At 50.5% G+C, this 22234-nt stretch overlaps 1 protein-coding gene and 1 non-coding gene across 2 annotated transcripts in view; one reads left to right on the top strand and one right to left on the bottom strand.

The window, feature by feature from the left end:
- Window positions 1–241: 241 nt before the first annotated feature.
- Window positions 242–22234, bottom strand: part of DHCR24 (24-dehydrocholesterol reductase) — a 33483-nt gene continuing 11490 nt past the window's right edge. Inside the window, exons 3-9 of the mRNA XM_068963724.1 lie at window positions 20208–20313; window positions 19442–19560; window positions 18014–18277; window positions 13053–13196; window positions 4611–4808; window positions 4277–4455; window positions 242–2817 (exon numbers count right to left, since the gene is read on the bottom strand). Of these exons, the coding sequence (XP_068819825.1) occupies window positions 2664–2817; window positions 4277–4455; window positions 4611–4808; window positions 13053–13196; window positions 18014–18277; window positions 19442–19560; window positions 20208–20313 (1164 nt within the window). The 3' untranslated portion in view covers window positions 242–2663. The remainder of the gene's footprint in view (window positions 2818–4276; window positions 4456–4610; window positions 4809–13052; window positions 13197–18013; window positions 18278–19441; window positions 19561–20207; window positions 20314–22234) is intronic.
- Window positions 20822–20948, top strand: LOC138074750 (small nucleolar RNA SNORA8). The gene has a single exon (XR_011144562.1). It is a non-coding gene; the product is annotated as a small nucleolar RNA SNORA8 (small nucleolar RNA).

Genomic DNA, 22234 nt, shown 5'->3' with positions numbered 1-22234 from the left:
TCCACATCGTGGTCCCCAGAGCAAGAAATGACTGAGGCTACTTTCCGGGTCACACTTTTATTTTTACAGGAGCAGCCACACAGCCACAGGGACATGAAGTGTTCCGGACAGTAGGCACAGCACCTGCAGCTGCAAGAGCCTGCTGGGGGGACTCATGCCTTTCTCTGTGGTCCCCATGATTTAAGAAAAATACCACACACTGCCACCCCCATCCCCACCCCCTCCCTTCCCGTAACAGCTAATTATGCATCCTTCCAGCCAAAGAAACTGGCTAGAATCCGGATCTTACAGAAAACCTTCATGCAGCCAAGAAACTCAGGGTTCTGGAAGGGAGAGGCCTCTTCTTATACTTTTCACACGTGCTCCCTGCACCCCACCATGTGCCAAGTTTAATTCCACCTGAAACCACCACCTGGCTGGATAACGACAAGACTGGCTGCAAGAAAGAGCTGGCAACTCAGCTCGACATGCTTGGAAGACTGCCCCTTTCTAGGCAAGACATCACTGAAGCAAAACATGACCCTGAGGCTGGTGTGACCCCAAGACCCTCCCTGCCAGCCCCAGGTTCTGGGCAAGGTCTGTGAAGGGCAGGATTTTGGTTTGTAGGACTGAGGACAACAGAGGCTGCTGGCATTTCTGGCCACACTCCCAGGGGTCCAGGGACAGAGGCCCCACTGCTGAAAGCATGGGGCCTTATCTTGCTCGGGTTAACCCTTCCTCTACAGCAAGTAGGATCATCAGTTTACCACTGAGCAAGAAGCCCAACAGGTCCCACTCGGAGAGCTAGTGCCAGAGTTCACATGCTTTGCATACAAGCGAGAAAATGAGGTTTCTGATTTTATGCCCCCTCCAGAGGCCAAATGGGTAAGAGTGGTTCCTCTGCCTTCTGAGCGCTCCGAGTGTGCTTGGCACTCCCAGGACCACATCAAGACACCACAGTGTGCCAAACCCGGGGTGGGTGGAGTGAGCCTCAGCGGCCAAAGTGTGACCCTGGGAGGCTTCTGCAGCCCGTGGTGACAACAGTGACACTTCCTCGCAGGCCACGGATGTGCCTTTCTGAAGATGAGAGCTGGCCTTGGGCTGAAGGAAGGGTCTTACATGGCAGACGACCCCCACCTGGACCATTTCCTTTCCCTCTGACTTTCCACACGGACGAGGCTTTCTCGTGGGGTTTGCAACCACGGTGTTTAAGACAGCTGTGCACTTCTAAAGCAGAAGAGCCTCGGGTGGTCTTGTGTACATGGACGTGACAGATGAGGAAACTGCAGCTCAGAGGGACAAATGACTTGCCCACGGAGGCAGAGCTTGTGGAGCATACAGCCAGGACTGAAGCCCAGGCCTCCCAGCTCCCAGCCATCACTGCCTGGCCCAGCTCACTTAATTCCCTTACATCATGCCCTCTCAGAGTCTGCGTTTTCAGCTGAGGCTGGGCAGTTCTTAAGATGGAGCTGCATAAACAACCAAGCTTTAATAGGTGGGCAGGGGCCTGGGAAGGTTTTCTTCCCTCTGGAACAGACACGAAGCTAACTTTTCTCTGAGCTTAGGATTTGTAAGGCACTAAAATTAACTACAGCTGGGGGTGGGGAGAGGGGGAAAAAAAAAGGAGGGGATGAGTGGTTGGAGAAATCAAGTTGATGCTGTTTTCTTTCAGCGCCACAGTGAGGATCCAACACGAGACCTAAGGATGACAGGCTCCATTTTCCTGCTTGGTGTGGTCCCCTCCCGCCAACTTCCAGCCCCACTGCAGAGTGGAGGACACACCCCAGCAGGCTGAAGCAGGGTCTGGGGACAAGCGGCATGGAGGGTGGAGAGGCGAGAATGAGCCCAGGTCCTATGGATTCAGACCTGCCCCAGGCCCAGACAGGATTCCACCCTGAAGTGTCTTCTCCAAGCACACGGTCCTCTCTGAGTGGACTCAGGCAATGGTTGAGGTGGGCCTGCAAGCCTGAGCATGAAGAAGGGGCAGGGCGTCACCAAGGAAGACAGAGGGAACTTTGGAATCAGACCTGACTTTGGCACAGCACGTCTTGGGCCTGCCTACCCCATCTGTTGCCCTCCCAAGAGCCCAGCGATGGAAAGGAACTTTCCTTCCTTCCCTCCACGAGGAACTCTTCTGGCTGACAAATGATGGCAGTGCAACTCCAGAGCACCCCTTTCCACCAAACCTGAGCCCAGGTAACCTGATGTGGAGCCTTCCCGGACTCAACCACTGAATTCAAAGCACTTTAGTCTGATGACATGCTGAGGAGGAAGCTGTGCTAAGAGTAGCTGTCAGTTCTTCAGCACGTCCTCTGCAATGGGTGCTTGACTTAGATGTCACAGCAGGCAGGGAGCATTACCCATCCCCGCTTTCGACAGATGAGGAGCCGGGCTCAGAAGGGCTCTGTGACGCCTGGAGTCACACAGCTAATGAGTGGCTGAACTGGGAACTGGACTCAGGTTTGTCTGACTTCAAATCTCACATCCTTTCCACTCCACCCAGCCGGCCCTGGAAGCTGGGAGCAAGCCGTCGAGGCCATGTGGGTAGGGGGTGTCTCTGGAGGGGTTTCTTTCTCAAAGTGGGGATCTGGCAGAGCAGCCAAGCTTGAGTGAAGGGTAGATGCCTTCTGGCCCTGGGGACAGGGTCCCCCCTCGCGTCTGCCTCCTCCTGGGTAGGCTCCGGCTCAGTGCCTGGCAGCCTTGCAGATCTTGTCGTAGACCTCAGGGAAGGCATCCTGGCAGCCGAGCTGCTTCCGCAGCCTGTGGTACAGGGAGCCGTCGAACATCTCCCAGAACTCCTCCCGGTCCATGTAGCAGTCGGCATACAGCATCTGGAACCTGCAGCGCGGGCACAGGGGCGAGGGCTCAGGGGCGGGGCACAGAGGCCCCGGGAGGGGAAAGGGGTGCAGAGAACTCCAGTCACCCCTAATGCGCCCCTAATGCACTGCCTGCTCTGCAGGGCAGGACAAGCTTTTGGGGGATTTCTCTTGTTCGACCCCCGCCACTAACGAGCTAGTGGCTGAGGCTGGGGCATGAATTTTAACCCCATTTTGCAGACGGGGAGTCTGGGCTCAGGGCTTTAAGTGGCAGCGGAGGAAGCAGGATGCTGTGTGCTGCGTGTCTGCTCCCCTGATGCAGTTGTCAGCCTGCTTTCTTTCCCTTTTTTGACATTCAATAAGCTGCACCCGATGAAAGCGTATAGCTGGAAGCTACAAGCATACATTGTATAACACAGGAAACAGACCCACTATTTCATGATAACTATAAACAGGGCATGTGTTCATGCTAAGTTGCTTCAGTCTTGTCCAACTCTTTGGGATGCTATGGACCGTAGCCCTCCAGGCTCCTCTGTCTGTGGGATTTTCCAGGCAAGAATACTGGAATGGGTTGCCATGCCCACTCCAGGGGATCTTTCCAACCCAGGGATCCAACTCGTGGTTCTTATGACTCCTACATTAGCAGGCGGGTTCTTTACCACTAGGGCCACCTGGGAAGCCCATAGAGCATGACCTTTAAAAATTGTCAATCACTATATCGTATACCTGTAATATATAATATTGTACATCATCTAAACTTCAACAGAATAAATACAGAAAATAAGCAAATTTTAAAAATACATTAAAAAAGAAAACTGCAGCTTGATTGAAACAGTCACCTCAGTCCAGACAACAGCCACAGCCATCCTCACAGCGTGAATTCCCTGGTGCCATCCTTCACCCTCCACAACCCCAGGCAGACCTGCCTTCTGTCACCATGGGTTCAACTGTGTTTTCCAGAATTTTACATAAACAGAATATATATATATATATGTATGTATGTATATGAAAATAGAACCATACAGTACTCTTTTTTCCTGGCTTCTTTCAGTCAGCATAACTATTTTGAGATTCGCCTACAGTCTGTTTCAGGACATTTCTGAACAATGCACTGTTCAGGCCTCTGTGTGGCTTTCACGGTCCTGAGTCTTCCCTCCTCAGTTCTGGTCTCCATGCTGGAGCGGGAGCCCCTGGGTATGTCTAAAGCCCCCCCGTGGCCTGCCCTGCGGTGGGGAGTGGGGTAACTCCTGGGTTTCTGGCTCTAGCAGCTGGGGTACTGTTGGGATGCTCAGTGGAGAGGCGGGGGATACAGGTATAAGGGAAGGCTAAGAAGACCTGTAATTCCACCTCCTTAGAATCTCCCAACTCCCTTCCTGAGTCTCAGGGGTCGTTCGGCACCCAAGGGTCTGGCCATGGAGCTGGCGTCTTGACCTTCCCCGCACCTTCCCAGGGCATTGTCCACACTCTGGGCACTTGCTCACCCGTGCACACTTCGGACAAACTTCTCCAACTGCCTCATGCAGGACCGGGCTTCAAAATGCTTCACACGTGGCTCCCCGTAGGCACCGATGTCGACGTAGAGCTCAGTCTCGTCTCCCTTGGGGTGCACCAGGCCCGGCTGGCTGGGCAGGATGAACGGGCACAGCCAGATGGGGTAGACCTGGGGGCCGGAGGGGCAGGTCAGTGCTTTTCCTCCCACAGGTGAAAGGCTCGCAGCCAGTCCAACCCTGCTCCCGTCCAGAGGAGGGCTGCCTGGGGCCCCCCCGCTCCCCAAACAGCCATCCCTCGCCTGCTCCCCCCCAAGCCCCAGCTCACATGGATGTCGTTGTGGAAGGTGTGCAGGGCCTGTGGCAGGCACTTCATGGGCACCAGCATGTCCTGTACCACGTGGTGCTGCTCGTACAGCTTGCGCAGCGTCTCGCCCTGGGTCAGCTTCAGCAGGGAGATCTTGGGAGGCACCATCCAACCAAAGAGGTAGCGGAAGATGGGGTTGTTGCCAAAGGGGATGATGTCCTGAAAGATGAGGGTTGGGGATGAAGAGAAGGAGCCCAGCAGGGCCCAGTGTCCTCATGGGCCAGGACCTCCCTGGGGGTTTCACAGAAGTAGGACAGATCCACTCCTCTCTGCAGGGGCAATGGTGGTACTCAGGCTTTACCCAGCTGGATCTGGGTTTGATTCGCAGCTCTGGCCTTTACGAATTGTGGTATCCATGGGCTGGTGACTTGACTTCTCTGAGCTCAGTTTCCTGATCTATAATATGGGACTTGTGAGAGTGAATGGTGAATACCAAATGGAAGGCACTCAGACTGGGGCAAAATGACAACAAAGCTATCATTGCTGTTCTGGTTGTTGAGGTCACTGTGGCTGGCACAGTGCAGACATTCGATAAATGTTTGAGAAATAAATGCTGTTGACTGCCAAGACAGATGGATACCCAGAGCTTAGGCAATTTTCCCTAAGGTCACACAGCCAGTGTGTGTGGGAAAGGTCTGGTGCAGGCCCAACAACGAGCCTTCGGTTTACAGCATCTCCGAGGCCTTCTCTGACACCCCTATTAAACTGTCACTGCTCCCCATCCTTCCATACACGCAACTGCAAATTCTTGCTCACCTGTCAAGAACAAGCTCGCAACTATCTTCAACTCTAGGCAGAACTAGATACTTCCTCTTGCTCCTGTGGCCCCTCACAGGGCCACCCGCCTGCCTCCCCCAAGCTGGCTTCTCAGGAAACCCCCCTGAGCAGGGCTGGCCTTCCTCTTCTGTGCCTCCAACTGCCAAGCGGGAGGAGCCCCTGCTCACGATCGTCCTCTCTGCTCCCAGCTTCCCATCTTCCTCAAGGTGACCAGCGTCCATCTGGCACCCCATCCTCACAGCTCCCGGGACCTTGAAGCCAAGGATGTCCCTTCCTTCATTATGTAATGACGAGGTGCCTACGTGCTCAGGTGCGAGATTCTGTGCTGGGTGCTGAAGACACCCAGGTCACCAAGACGTGGTCCCTGACCCCAGGTGTGGAAGAGATGCGACAGAGAGAGGCAGAGGCAGCACATAAAAGGGTTCACGTCAGACTAGGGCCAGGGGCAGCTTCCCAAAGGAGCCACCACGCCAGGCTTCGGAGGCTGTGTGCCTCTCCCCGCCCCGCGAATCGCCCCCTCTGATCACCAGCCCTCTTCCACAAGGGAGGGAGGGGCCTGTCTGCTTTCTTCTCTGTTCGATTCCAGCTCCTACACCAGTTCCTGGAATACAACAGGAGCTTAGGCAATAGTGTGGCCTTTACTGTTCTCTTGGTTATCTTTGGAGAAGCCACACAGCAGAAACAGCAGAAACGCTCCGCAAAGGCCAAGCCTCCTTCCACAGCCCTGACCACTCATCATTCCTCCTCCACCCCAGTCTCGCTCCCCTCCCCGGAGGCAGGCACTGTTAGGAATTATTTGTGTCCCTTCCTAGAGACACTGATGCACAGACAAGTCGGTGGGCTTAAAAAACCTGCAGCTCACAAACGGCAGCATCTACTAGGCTCCTGCTTATCGCTGGGCCCTGAGCATCAGCACACTGGGTGCTACTGCGCTCTCTGTCCTGGCTTCCTGACCCTGTACAGACTGTCTTGTTTTATTGCACTTCTGATCTGTGACAGTGGTCTCTGACATCATACTCTGACTCACTGACAGCTCAGATGATGGTTAGCATTTTTCAGCCACAAAGTATTTTTAAATTAAGGTATATCTTTTTTTTTTTTTTAAGACACAATGCTGGTGCTCACTTAATAGACTATAGTATACTGTAAACATAACTTTTCTATGCACTGGGAAACTAAAATATTTCTGTAACTCACTTTATTGTGATATTCGCTTTATTGCAATGGCCTGAAACCCAACATGCAATGTCTCCAACATCACCTTTCATGGGGTTGAGCTGCAAAGTCCCAGCTCTGGGCCTCAAGGGGAGACAACTCGGGAGGATCACACAGCCGCAGACCTCGGCTAAGGTCTTTGCTATGACTGTATCACACCTCAACTTGTCTCTCCACCCACCCCTACTTGCATTTTCTCTCGCAGTTGAGGATCACCAGAGTTCCCCCAGATAAACTCCCTGTGTGCACATCTCAATAGTAAAACACCCATCCTTTCAGACTCTTCCTTTAACTTCAGGTAGTAAAGGCTAGTGTTTAGCAGCAAAAAAAATATAAGACACACCTCATTTTGAAACCTAGCTCTCTGGTTTCAAAACCTATCCAGGAGTTCTCTGCCACTCCCTTCTTCAAGAGGTGGAGCTTAACTCCCCCGACCTTGGGTGACTGGAGACTCCACCCTACAGGCGAATACTGAGGGAGTCGCAAGGTGATAAGACTGGGTCATGGAAGGCGCTGAGGACCCCTCCGGGGTCTCTCTGGATCACCTGCTCTGGGGGAAGTCTGCCGCCCTGTGGTGAGGTACGTGAGCAGCCCAGGGGGCAACGAACAGAGGCTTCTCATTGACTGCCACCTTAGGGGGCCTTCCAGAAGGCAGATTCTCACCTTCCTGAAGGCTAGCACACCAGCCTGACCGAGACCTTGACTGCAACCCTGAGCCAGAATGCCCACATCATTGCTCTCCAATCTCTGACCCTCGAAACTGTGTGGTAACAGATGGCAGCTGCTTTCATCTTCAGAATGTGGGGTGAATTCATCATGCAGCGATAGATAACCCTTACTATTACATTCTGTCCCTTACTGAGCTGTGTTAATTTGGACAACCTAAACCAGCTTCATCTGTAGAAGGGAAATAACACCAGGACCTACCTTTCCAGGGTTGTCAGGAAGATGGAGAGAGGGGCATAACGTGTTTGACAGAAGAACTAACACATAAGGAGGGACTGATGTTAGCTACTGTGGCCCTCATTCTGACATGCTCTCATCTACTTTGTACTTTGCTGGCTCCTCTTGGCTTTCCTGTCCCTTAAATATCCCTGCTCACACCTCCCACAACCTTAACACTGCTCTTGGCAGAGATAAAGGAGGAGTTGGGAGTTTTCTGCTTTTGGCAAAACTTTCCACCAAATGCTCTGGGCCTGGATACTCCTTGAAGCAGGACTAATAGGGATGGAGGAAGCCCAGGGCTTCCCAGGCCGTGAGGAACCAACCCTCTTCTGCCCACTCCTGCACTCCTCACCACTGCCCCCTCATGTTCTGCCCAGAGACCTCGCCCATGATTAGAACTGACCCGACACCCCCTTGTAGGACACCACCAGGTGTAATTCTTTCATGCCTGACTTTCCTGTTGATCTTAGCTGCTGTGGACTTCTGGGTACCTCTAACTAGCATCCTTGCTATGCTGCAGCCACGCAGTATCTTTTCATCTGATCCCACCAGCCACTGTTCCCCATCTCCCACCCCTCCCCTGTGCTCGCTCATGGTCTAACAGCAGCAAACCAGCTCCATCCTCAAGTTATTCTCTCAACCATCTACTTGTTTCCTTGCTCTTAGCTGATACCTGGCTGCAGCCTTCTGACGTGGTATCATTTTCTCTCCATGACCCTCTGGGGTAGATAGAGGTGAGGTGGGCTCCTCTTGGTCCCTCGTTACTGCTTTGAGGTCTCTGCCCCTCCTTTCCCTGGAAATCCTTAGTGACATCCTCACCACCTCCACCCCATCAGCCCCCGAATGCCCGGATCACTGCCACCTTCCCCAAGACTGATGCTATCACTGATACGGTTTAACACCTGCCCCCCGATAATCCTGTTTGTCCTCCAGCCGTCTTCCCTTTCACCTGGCCTCTGCACCGACTTTCACATCACGCTCCTGAGCGCAGGATGACCAACTAGAGCATGTGGTGATCGGTCTGTAGGTGGATCCAGCCCACTGGCTAAATCCAGTCCCTGCCTGTGTTTATATATAGTTTCACTGGCGCACAGCCACACTCATTTGTTCCAGCGCTGCCCGGGGCTGCTCTTGGACTACAAAGGCAGGGCCGAGCAGCTGTGACAGGAAGTATGATCTGCAGAGCCTAAAGCCTTTGCTATTTGGCCCTTTCAAGAAGTTTGCTGACCTCCTGATGTTATATTCACTACCTCTGTTGATTTGGGGGAAAGAAAAAAAATAACATCAGAGCTATGAGCTGAGTTTATTCAGTATCTCACTGAGATTGCCGCACAGAAGATCCACTGTCAGACAGTGCTGAAAAACTGCTGTGAAGAGGTAAAGGTGAGGTCAGTATGTATGTGATTTTGGCAAAGGATACATGTTATCCAGGGCTCCTCCGGTGACTCAGTGGTAAAGAAACTGCCTTTCAATGTAGGAGACACAGGTCTGATCCCTGGGTCGGGAAGATCCCCTGGAGAAGGGAATGGCTATCCACTCCAGTGTTCTTGCCTGCGAAATCCCATGGACAGAAGGAGCCTGGTGGGCTACACTCCATGGGGTCACAGAGAGTCAGACATGACTCAGCGACTAAACAACAACTGTCATCAAGCACGTCTCTTGGTTGAAGGTTGTTTCTAGTTACAAGGAACAGATGTCTTATTAATGGTTTTACTGCTTTACCAAGTACGTGAAGATGCAAGAGTTTTGGAAAATTTTCTCCTCAAAATATCTTCCAACTATGCGAAGGTCTGTTCTGGTAGTTTGCCAAGAGCACAGACAGCGTCGTTCTTGATCTTTACCCTGAATTCTTTTCAGGGTGTGTTGAAGGTCAGCGACTACAGGGGCTAAGGACTTCATTCCTGCAGAACTGGATGCTGGGGGAAAACACCGCAGTTTCCATTTCAAGCCTTGGTCCTCTGGCCACCCCTACCTATCCCTTCCTGCCACGTATGCCCTCCAGTGCTCTGACGTCAACTTTTCACCCCAAGGGGCACCCAGGCCAGCATGTCAGTCCCGTCAGCCCCGCATACCCTCACCAACCCCTCCCCCAAGCTGGCTCCGAATTCATCACGATCCCGTCCCAGCTTCTCCAATCCTGCCTCAACTTGTCTTACTCATCCGCAGAATCTCAACCGTAGTTAAATCTAACTTTCTCCTTATTCTCTGTCCCATCTACACAGCTGAATGTGTGAAAACCTACGGCGATCAGGGCGGGTCTCTGTAAATGCACGCTCAGGAATCTTTGGCAGGCCCACTGTTGCCTGGCAACCCTATGATATTTTCCCAGTCAACTCATTCGCACCCTCCAAGGGACAAGTTCCCAACTCCTCTCTTCTCAGTCCTTCAACAACCCCTCGCCCCCTCATCTTGGCTGAAGTCCTTGCTTCCTATTTCACTGAGGAGCAACTGGAAGAGAACGCCCACACCCCATAGAAACTGCTCCATTAACTGTCCGGGGGGTGACTCTCCAGGCTCTCACTAAGGGCACCCTCCCCGCCTGAGCGCAGGGCCCGCCCGTGCTCAGGGCTCACCCTGCGAGCACGCCCTCTTTCCTGCTCCGCCAGCGCATCACCATGCAGTCATTTCTCCTTCTGTCGTCTCCCCTCGCTCCCACCCACCCCCCACCCCCGGCTACCACCCCACTGCTCTGCTTCCTCCAGCACTGAGCCTTCTCAGACCTCTGGCTTCACTGTCCCCACCTCTTTGTCTCCATTTTCTCTTTAACTCACATCAGGCTTTCAGCCCCATGGCTCAAGGTCATCACCAGAGGTCAATTCTTTGTTCTCGTCTCACTCAGGGACATTTGACACAGTTGTTCATCTTCCTTCTTGTCACACTGTCCAGGTTGCCAGTTCTCCTGGGTTTCTCCTTCCTTCCGACTGATGCCGCCTTCGCCTCTCCTGGCTGGTTTCTCCTCCCCTGACCTGTAGGGCTTGGCTCTGGGACTTGTCTTCTCTAACTTCCCTCACTTGTTTAGTCCCATGACTTTAATTAACATCTCTCTGCTGATGCTACCCACAGTGGTATGTGATCCTTCAACCTTTGAAGATTTGACATGTGGGCCAACTGCCCGCTTGACATCCCACCTGGATGTCTGAGAAGCATCTCACGCTGACATGTCCCAGACCAAACTTCTAATTTTCCTTCCCAGACCCTTCCCCCACATGGCGCATGGCAGTCAGTGGCACCTCAGGTCACCCAGTTGCTTGGGTCCCTAACCTTGGGGTCATACTCTGCTGGAAATCCTGTTGGTTGGTTCAATCTCCGCAGTACCTCCCAGATCTGAGACTGCTTTCCTCCTCCACTGCTACCACGCCAGGCAACAGAATCCTTCCTTCTTCTTCTCTTCCTCTCTAGTCACCCTACCCATCCGCTCTCCAGCCAGCTGCCAAAACTATTGTTTTAAAACAAAAATCAGGTCATGTCATTTTTCTGTACAAAGTCCTCCACTGGCTTTCTTATCACACAAAGCAAAATAGAAAGTCCTCCCCTGAACTACAAGCACCTACACGATCTAGGCTCTAGCTGCTATTTGACCTCATTCTCCACCATGGGTCTAGCTAAAGGGCCTTCTTGCTGTTTTTTAAAAACATGCAGGCTTGCTGTGACAACTGGCATCCTGCTGTGATGTAAAAAAAATGGAGTTGGACCCCCACCTCTCACCAAATATACAAAACTTGAAATGGATTAAGAACCTAAATATAAGAGCTAAAACTATAAAGCTTTTAGAAGATAACACAGGAATGAATCTTCACGATTAATGCTAAATCTCCTCTGGATTTAGCAACGGATTCTTACAGATACGACACTCAAAAGCATGAGTAACACAAGAAAAACTAAACTGGACATCATCAACATCAAAAATGTTTGTATTAAATCAAAAGACATTATCAACGCAGTGAAAGACCACCTACAGAATGGGGGGAAAATATTTGCAAATCATGTATTTGATCAAGGTCTAATAATCCAGAATATATATAGAACTCTTAAAACAACAAAGATCAACAATGTAATTAAAACTGGGCAAAGGATCTGAATAGACAGTTCTTCAAAAAATATATACAAATGGCCAACAGGCACTGCAAGGATATTCAATATCATCAGTCATTTGGAAAATGCAAACCAAAATTACAGCAGGATTCTACTTCTCACCCACTAGGATGGCCACAGCAAAACACCAGAAAACAACAGGCACTGGTGAGAATGCAGAGATATTAGAACACTTGCACGCTGCTGCTGGGAACGTAAAATGGCTCACCACTGTGAAAACGCCTGGCAGTTCCTCAGCAAGTTAGACACAGAATTATCACACAGATCCAGCAGTCCCACTTCTGGGCAGAGACTGCCCCCAAACCAAAAAATAGTATCCAAATAAATCTGTGTACACGAATGTTTACAGCAGTGCTATTCACAAAGCCAACAGGAGGAAACAACTCAAATGTCCACCAGCAGATGAGTGGAAAAACAAACTGTGGTTCATCCATACAATGGGGTATTTTTCAGGCACACAAAGGAATGATGTCCTGATACATGCTACAGCGTGGATAAACCTTGAGAACAGCCTTACTGAACAAGCCAGACACAAAAGGCCATGTGTTGCGTGATTCCATTTATATAAAATGTCTAGAATAGGTAAACCCATAGAGATGGAACACAGACCACTGGTTGCCACAGAGTCTGGGGAAAGAGAATGGGGAGTAAACTGCTTAATGGGTATAGGGCTTCCTTTCAGGGCAATGAGAATATTTTAAAACTAGATAGAGGCAGTAGACACACGATATCATGAATGTACCAAAAATACTGAATTGCATACTTTAAAATGGTTAAGTTTATGTTTTCACTTCAATTAAAAAAAAAAGGAAAACAGCAACCCAGGCAGCCCAATGAGGAGCCGTGCTCTGGTTCCTCCTCTGCCTGGAGCACTCTCTCGAGTTCTGCCTGGTGTGTCTTCCCCATGCTGGTCTCTGCTCATAAGGCAGCTAGCGAGAGGCCTTCCCTCACCCCCTATTTAAAATGTCACCACTCCCCATCTCTCATGGCACAGTACCAAATTCTTACCCACAAGTCAAGGACACGCCTGACAGCTACCCCCAGCCCTAGGCAGGACCAGTCGCTTCCTGTGGCCCTTCTCAGGGCCAGTGGCTGCCCGCTTGGCCAGGCTACAGTGTCTCAAGGATGGGACAGGTCTGAGTTCCCCAGAGCAGCCAGCCAGGGGACCTGCTTTCCGGCTGGTACTCAGGGAAACTGCTGCTTTACGGAAGGTGGGAAGGTGGCCTTTCTGCAGAAGCAAGCACTGCGCTGCTGGGTGGGAGGCTGCTCCGGTTCCTGCGGACAAAGCCACTCTCCTCCCCCAGGGGAGGGGAAACCGTGCCGGCTCCCAGCCCGGCCAGGAGGAGCCAGGACTACTGGGAAACTGAGCCTCACCTGGAGCTCCCAGAAGATGCTGCGCGTGTGGCGGTGATAGTAGTGTCGCAAGGGGATGTACTCCAGGCCCTCTCGGTTTGTCTTCAGGTAGTTCTCCACGTGCTTGAAAAACCACGGCTTGTAGTAGTTACCAATGCTGTTCAGCTGAAATGCCAGAGGGCACTGCTGTCAGAAGGCAGACAAGCCTCAAAGGCCACTAGGGTGTAACAGAGATGCCTGGCTTCTGTTCAGCACTCCTGGCCTCCTTAGAGCTCTTTCATGTCTGTTAATCACCTTGGAGGCTCTTGAAAGCTGGATGAGGTTAAGCACAGTGGGTTTTCTCTAGCAGAGAGAGCAGAAGCTCACGGAGGTTAATGGTGAGCCCAGGGCCCAATGGTGAGCTCCTGACAGTCTCGAGAGCTCAGCCCACTCCTTCTCAGGGAGAGAACTGAAGAGCTGATGCCCACTGAGGTCGGCCACAGTGCAGTGGTCCGCACAGGCATGTTCCTCCCTGCCTGCCTCCCACGAGGCCAGTGTTGGCACAAACACAGTGGGGGTCACCTGTCCCACTGGGTCTCCCAGCTGACAGTGTTTACTGACCAAAACGCTTTCCCTGCTGCCTTGGACCAAGCTCCACATTCTCTGGCCAAGGCATTCCCCCGACAGACAGCCAACATCAGAGGGAGACGCTCACTGTAAAGCTACGGGCTTCCTGGTATTGAGCCCTGCCGTCTCCAAGCCTCAATCTTATGTTTAGCTGGTGTCTTCTTCAGTCCTATATGGTTCAGGACTTTACCTACTGTGTGCCCTGGGGTGACTTAGCTTCTCTGGGCCTTAGCTTATTCACCCATGAAAGGGACTGTGAGTCGATGCTTTCAGAGAGAGAGAGGCAGGGCAGGTGCCCAGAAAGGTCACAGGCTCCAGGTTGGGTGGCTGAGGCCTGGCCCTCACCTAGTAGCCCACTAGCTATGTGACACTGAGCAGGTCACTCTGAGGTTGTTTCTTCACATGTTAAATGGCAGTAAAAATAGATACTTTGTGGGAGATCTTTGTGCCTGTTAGAAATTACATACATACACTGCAGATGCTTGGGCCCATTCTCTGGGGGTGGGAGAGGCACCCAAGTTTTATGGGGCAGGTGAGATAGCAGCCAGTTGGGGCTCAGCAAATGGACAGGAGGAAGCAAAGAGTGGAGGCCACATAAGAGAGGGGACCATTGGATAGGGTAAGACAGGAACAGAAGCAAGAAGTAAGCAAGGCCAGGGTCACTGGAGAATAAGCCTAGCATGGGCTAAATGGCCATGAGGGAAGAGGCCCCAGCACCCAATGTGTTCATTCTTTACCCCCTCCATGACCTTGTAGACATGCATTATCTCCTCCAAAACCTCCCACGAAAGAGGTGTCCCTGTCTCACTAACCAGGAGAAAGAATCATCAAGGTTAAAGAGACTACCCAAGGCCAAAAGGCTGGCGAGAGGCAAGGCAAGGACTCAAGCACATCCCCTGTTGCAAAAGAACGCCAGGGCTGGATGGCAGAGAACCTTGAATGGGAGGTTCTGGAATGTGGGCATTATTAAGAAAAAAACAGAAAAACAACTATTAATTTTTTTTTCTGATTCTAAAAGCAACACACACTCCTGGTGAAAACCTTAGACACTGCAGAAATAAGTAACCTGAAAGAGAGATGCCCCTGTAGCCTCACCCTCCAGAGGGAACTACTGAAAGCTAATATGTGTTCATTAGGTTTTATTTTCATACACACACATGGATTTATAGAAATGGGACTACCCTGTTCCTGCTGTTTGCCAGTTTGCTTTTTCCACTTTTGATGCACTAGGCTGATCCTGGCAGGTTACTTAACCTCTCCAAGCCTCATTTTCAGTACAGGCAAAATGGTTGGAAAGACTGAAACAGACAATATAGAAAGTGCCAAGCACAGTAACTGCCCACAGTAGGGGCACAGTATTCAGTTCCTGCCGCCTCTCAAAGCCCTCAGCTCCTTGCCAGTTCCTTCCACCCCAGAGCCAGGCAGCCTGTGCCTTCCATCTCTGGCAGCCAACACTCGCAGCCCATCTACGTATCACCCTGTGTGCAGGTCCACTTAGTTGAGAGACCACTCTGCAGGGAGTAAACAGGGCCACAAAGCACAGGCTTTGAGCCTGGGCTCAAATGGGCTAAAGAGCCTGTTGGTTCAAGTCAGTCAGAGCATGGAAGCAGAAGTCGCCATAGGCTGGCCTCCACCTGTGCATGCAAAGAGGAGTCAGACCCAACAGGAACAGAGCAATCTGACCTAACCCCAGGTGGGCCTGGCCACATACACGGCAGTGACACCAGCTGCGTGATGAACCCGAGACTGGGAGGTACCTAGACACAGGTGCTCCGGGTGCTCATGACTCATCAGGATCTATTTGCGCCAGAGAAGCCCGGGATGGTGCGTGTCTCCCAGGGCACACAGCAGCCCACTGGCGGCCAAGAGACCACAGGAGCTCCAGTACCAGCCCGAGCACTCAGGTAACAAGCCACTTCCTATCTCTGGGCCTCCCCTGTAAAATGGGTGTGGACCGCCTCCTCTCAGGATCTGCGGGGTGGACGGGCCGCATCCTCACAGGGTGGGCAGTGCCTGGCATGCAGGGACAAACTCCTGAGCAGCCTGCCGAACAGGCATGTCGGGGAGATGCGCTCCTCAGATGACACGTGCCCAAGTCTCTGGCATCCACCACTCTCCCCTGCCCAGTTCCCATGCGGAATCAGGGTCTTTTTCACAGGAGCACTTTACAAAGGTCTGTGGCCTTAGGCCCAGGCCCTCTGCCACTGATACCAGGCAAGCCTCTGGAGGAAACCCTTGTTGTCTTGGGGAAGAAGGGAACTGGTCAGAGTGTTCAAACATTTTCAAAGCTATGCAACCCCCTGGACACAATCTCAACCTTAGGCATCTAACACATCAAAGAGATGACTTTTGGTGGGGAGACGGGAAGTGATTCCCCTTGGTCCCTGCCCTCAGCTCATCACCACTGGCAGTCTCCAGGGGAGTGCCTCAGAAGAGAGAAAACCTCTGGATGAGACCTCCTTGCCAGGTGACTAGGTTCAGATTCAGAGTGACACACTGCCTGGGCTTTGGGCCAACCTGAGCTCAGGCAGAAGAAGCGCTCGGGGGCACCGGAGCGTTTGTGCTTGGGGTCCAAAGTCCTGTTCCTGCTCCAGGATCCTCATCCTCCAGTGCTCACTAGCGTCTCACTAGTAGGAATGGTGCTCGATCAAAGTTTGCAGATGATGCTAAATTCTAGAAGCAGGTATGAGGGTACAAACACTCAACCAGGAGTCAGAGACCCAAATTTAAATCTGTCCCAGGCCTGCTGTGTGTCCTCAGAGAAGCCTCTTTCCCTCTCTGGATCTTCATGCCTTATTTGGTCAGTGAATCGTATCTGATGATATTTGAGCCCCTTTTGATTTTAAAATGCTTTAAGTACATAGGGACAGTTAAGAGCCTTAAGATGGCCTATCATTTGATGCTACTTTAAGGCATTACTCAAATTATAGGCGAAAGATGTCCACTGCTACATTAATTAAAATAATGAAAAACTGGATGCAACTTTAATTTCCAACTATGGGGCAGTGGTTTAGTAGATGACTGGGCATTTGCTCACTGCAATGTTTCTGCAGACATTAAATATGAAGGCAATGTAACTGACATGCAGAAATGCTTATCACACTAAACCAGAAAACTAAAAATTTTATACCAGTGAGCACAGCTGAAGACAAACCGAAACACTGCAAAGAAATGGTAATGTTGAAAGTACCCGAGAACTGCAAGATAAAACGAGCTACTATTTTTAACCTTATCAGATTGGCAAAAATGAAAGAGTGATGCTGTCCAGCACTGGCAAGAATGTGGGAGAAAGGTGTTCTCACACACCACTGCACTGTTGGAAGTGGACAGAAACACATGTTTTTCTGGAGGGCCACTGGTCGTATCTATCAACATTCAATGTGTTCAAACCCCTGGGTCAGAAATTCCTTTTCTTGGACTCAGTCCTACAGAAATGCATGTACAAGAGGCCAAGGATAGATGCGAGAGAATCTTCAATGTAATCTTATTTGTAAGAGCAAAACATTTTAAGCAAAATACTCATTGGGAAGCAATGAGTTAGGTCAATTATTTGCAGGCAACAATGGAAATCACAGGACAATACGAGAGCGTGTGTTTGCACAAACACACATGCACACATACAGGCCTCAAGAGTGTAGTGTTACAAGGGGTCACTCTGGGTGCATGCTTGGGTAAAGAGATGTACTTTAACTATTTCAATACTGTTACATGACTTTGTAAAGGCTTTTAAAAAATCTATATATTGAAAGAGAGGAAATAAATCTGTCAAACAGGTTAGCAAGAGCTGGCTTGGGTCATGTTTATGCGTGGAGCCTTTCTTTTTACTTCTGTATACTTTCTAAGCCTCTCATCAGACACAAATACTTTCTCAATGGACAAAGAATGGCTATTAAAAAATACACAGCAGGGTCTTCCCTGGTGGTCCAGTGGTTAAGACTCTGCCCTTCTACTTCTGGGGGTGTGGGTTCAATCCCTGGTCAGGGAACTAAGATCCTGCATGTTGGGTGGTGTGGCCAAAGATAAAATAATAAAACTTAAAAAAAAAAAATTACACAGTGTCAATCTGGATTCTGAAGCATAAGATCAATCACTTTGTCATCTTGTGGAAGTTAACATGGCCTCTTGGAACCTCAGTTGCCTCATCTATAAAACGGGGTTACTGCGAGGATCAAAGATTATGCCTGTCCCTGGCAGGTGGTAGGGACAGAGGAAGTGGATGCTTTGGTCACTGCCAAAGATGGCCAACTACTGATGCTGCTGCCTGAACCCCAGGTGGGCTGACCCAGGTCGCACCCTTGAAAAGGGTGGCTGCCAGGGTCAGAGTGGGGATCTGGCTCTGCTCCCAGCCTGCCCGGGCTGTCCTCCTTCTGTCCTACCTTGCTGGGCTCTGCCTCGTCCGTCATGACCCCCGTCATGATGACGGCCTCCTCCAGAGAGTAGAGCAGCCCTTCCACGAAGTGGTTCTCCGGTCGCTGGGACTCGCGGGTGAACTTGTCACAGATGGCCTCCAGGCCGTGCACCGGCTCAAACCGCAGCTTGACGTACTTCTTGGCAGGGATGATGCGGATCTCGGCAGCCACCAGGAAGCCCAGAGTCCCGCAGGACCAGGGCACAGCGTAGAACAGGTCTGAGTTTTCCATCTGCAAAGCGGAGTGGACTCATGCTACACATCTGACCCCCGGATCCTGTACTACAGGGCGTCATCAGCAGTGGGGTGCAGACAACCCAGGGCCTGGGCTAAATCCCTGTCTTGGCACTACCTGTGTCAAGGACAGGGAAGTAATTCAAGAACGTCTGCCTCCTCTCTCCGCTGATAAACAGGTTAGAAGGCGGGGCCCAGGCGAAGGTTTAGGGAAATGTGCTGAACTGCTGTGAATCCTCAAAGAGGTCTACCTTGTTTAGACCAGAGCTCTCAAGCCTGGAGTCCTGCCCTGGTCTCTGTGAGGTCAACAGAGTGACTCTCGGAAACATCTGCTTCTAAGGGATCACACTGTTTCTCCCATCCCAGGGGCCCCCATATATGCTCAGAGAGATCTGAGCTGATTTAAAGTTTCGATCCTGGCTGCTCCTTAACTGTTTGCATCCTACTTTGGGCAGTGGAATTGCCTCTTTGCTCCAAAGCAGCCCCTCTTATTTTTCACTACAACTCATCTTGGCATAGAGTGTTGATGCTTGGGCCTCACTTCAACATAGTATGGTGACATGGAGAGCTAAGGGCATTGACACGGGAGTCCAATAAGCAGGGACTGAATCCCAGCTATGTGAGATTTACTGGATATGTGACTTGGGGAAAGTTTATTAACCTCTCTGTGCTTTGGTTTCCTATCTGTAGAAAGTGGCTAATAAAAGTTGTTGGTGTTGTTTAGTCACTAAGTTGTGTCTGACTCTTTTGCAAGTCCATGGACTATAGCCCACCAGGCTCTTCTGTTCATGGGATTGCCCAGGCAAGGATACTGGAGTAGGTTGCCATTTCCTTCTCCAGGGGATCTTCCTGACCCAGGAACAGAACCTGTGTCTCCTGCATTGGCAGGAGGATTCTTTACCACTGAGCCACCAGAGAAGCCCAGCTAATACCAGTACCCACTTCATAAGATGGCTTAACAACTAAATGCTTTAATATACATGAAGCATTTGTAACAGTATCTGAGCACACCTCAGGGGCTATAGAAATCTGTTATTATCACAAATACAGACCTAGACTGGACAGGGGTACTTTAAACGAAGCACCCCCAGGCGAGCCACCTCCCAGGGGTCCTTAATGCCCAGGGCAGGCTGCTGGGGACATCCCCCACCCCTGAACTCACCGGTGTGCATCGCACAAAGCTGCCATCAGCCAAGACCAGCTCATAGGCAGTGCAGATGTGCTGGAACAAGCCATATTTATGGGATGAAGACTCGATGCCTGTGCCCATGATCAGTCCTCCTGCAGAGACACGTGTGTTAGGCAGGAAGAGCTGGAAGGGGTTGGGGGAGCTAGGAAAAGACGCCTTGCTAGAGCCCGGGACGCTCACAGCATGAGACAGGCACAACAGGGCTGGCATATCTTAGGAGAGATGTCCCATCTCTGCAGATGTGGAGAGCAGGAGAGAGGAGGAAGGGCTGAGATGTGAGCATGAGGGCTTGTTTAAAGGTGGGGGATGGGTGGGAGACACACCACCACCTCTGGTCAGACCCAACTTAAGGCACATTCATTTCAACAGGAACCTTGATGAAAGGCGGGTTGGTTGAGTGGGGGAAACCCTTGCAAACAGCTGAAGGACCTGAAAGGGTTTCCTTGGAGAAGAAAAGGCTCTGGGACCTGGAATCCTATGGAAGGAGAGACTAGACTTGCTCTGTGTGTTCCATGGGGCAGAACTGCAACAATGGGTGCACGTTACAGGGAAGCAGGTTTGAACCAGAGATTGAAACGTGCTGTCTGATAACATGAGGGGTTCAGACACATACTGGCAGGCAGTGTGCACCCGGACTTTAGAGCTGAGTGAGCTGAGACAGGGTGGCTTCCGTCACAGATGGTATGGAAGGTGGGCCGAGGTCCCTTAGCTCTGATGCTAGGACTGTCTGAGGGCTTACCCACTGTGAGGTCATCCAGCTCGGGCAACACAGGCAGAGTCCAGCCAATGGAGGTCAGCAGGGCAGTCACCTGACCCATGGTCACCAAGGGCTCCACTCGGACAATCTATTGACACAGAAGAGAGACCCTGGGTCACAAGGAAGCTGTCAGGCTGAATGAGGGATTCTGCCTGCAGGAGGTGTTGTCCCAGACCTTCCCAAACAATCACCATGGGGATTCCTGTATGGCCTCTACAGCCTCTTTCTAGAGGATTCCACAACCTCTAACTTCATTGAATGGGACCTCTGGCAGTGGGTTTGCTAGGGTTTAATTTTTATACTTGTATATTTATTTATAATTTAATCTTTATACTTAATACTTAGTTTATTTTTCTTCTAGAAGAAGAAATACTCATTTATTTGAAAGAAACAGCATACACAAAGAAGATAAAAATCATTAAATCTAGTTCTTTCAAGTATCAATTTTACTATTCCGACTATATCCCCTTTCAATATTTTTCCATGCATATCTATATTGCTATTTTTTGTTTTAATACAACACACACACAAACACACTTCTAACATAGACTTGTCTTTTTCTAAAAAAACTAATTCTATACTGTGACATCATTCCTTGTCATTAAATGCTCCTGGAAAACATGATTTTTTTTCAAAGGACAGTACAATATTAATTCAGTATCTGGCATCACTGGTTTACTTGGCTCTGTTCATGTTAAACCTGGTATTTCTACTGATACAGTATTCCTATAATTTTTTACACTGTTCAGTTTGATATAACCTTTGAGGCAGATCCATCTCTTCTGACCTTAAACATGGTCTTAAAGTAAGCTGCTTGAGGAAAGTGAAAAGTGAAAGTGAAGTCACTCAGTCGTGTCCAACTCTTTGAGACCCCATGGACTGCAGCTTACCAGGCTCCTCCGTCCATGGGATTTTCCAGGCAAGAGTACTGGAGCGGGTTGCTATTTCCTTCTCCAGGGGATCTTCCTGATCTAGGGATCAAACCCAGGTCTCCCGCATTGCAGACGCTTTACCATCTGAACCACCAGGGAAGGCAAGCTGCCTGAGGAAAGTGGATCACAGAGACTGCAGTAGGGGAATTCTGAAGTGTGTCCATATTCCACTGGAGATGAAAGAAGCCCAACTAAAAGAATTGTGGACTGACTGACATGAAAACTGTGGGCTGAGCAAACATTATTTTTGAAAGGGCTGTCTTGAAGATTATGACTCAGACATTGGAGGAGCCAAGGTGATTGGCAGTAGAAAAAATCAGACCATGTGAAATTCCTTAAAAATTTGACTTGAATAATTTTGCCTGTGTCACCATAAAAACAAACAAACTTTTACACTTAAAAAAAAAAGACAGACACATGAACGTGTCATCAAGTGGTCTTCTGCTTCCTGTCCAGATGGAGCAAAAAGAACTAGTTTAACCCTACTGCCTGGAAAAAAAAGGACAAAATAAATGAAACCGGAGTTTTCAACATAGTGAACATCAGACAATGAAGTTAACGATCTCTAAGAGACAGAAAATCAACAGGGTGAGTTCTGTGGCTGCCCCAGCTAGCCACCTGGAGTTAGGCAGTATAGGAAGGGGAGTCCTGTGGACTCTGAGTTGAGGGCCCGGTAAGACAAAGGTGAGCAGAGTCTGCAGGACAGAGTGCTGGGGAGGAGAGAGCTGCCGAGAGAAAACTCTGAAGTGCTGCCAAAGTGCCCAGTGAGTATTCCGCTGGGAACTGATGGGCACACAGGAGTAAATTACCCAAGGCTGAGGTCAGGGAAAGAGCCTGGAGGGTGACAGAGCCATGGGCTCACACAGGGCAGGAAATACTATTCACTCCCAGAGTCCAGACTGGAAGACTTTACGACTCTTAGGGCAACAGGTAGAGTGCTTCTAAGGGTCTTGCCTCAGCAGCAGGGAATAACTGCCCCTAGATTACACGCTCCTTCAACCCTACCTGAAAACTCAATACCCAACTAGATCAAACTCTTTCCCAGTAACTTGGCTATATCTCAGAACAAAGCTCAGG

This window comes from Capricornis sumatraensis, chromosome 2 (assembly GCF_032405125.1).
Source record: "Capricornis sumatraensis isolate serow.1 chromosome 2, serow.2, whole genome shotgun sequence".
NCBI lineage: Eukaryota > Metazoa > Chordata > Mammalia > Artiodactyla > Bovidae > Capricornis > Capricornis sumatraensis.
This window is presented reverse-complemented; position numbering and strand designations above follow the sequence as displayed.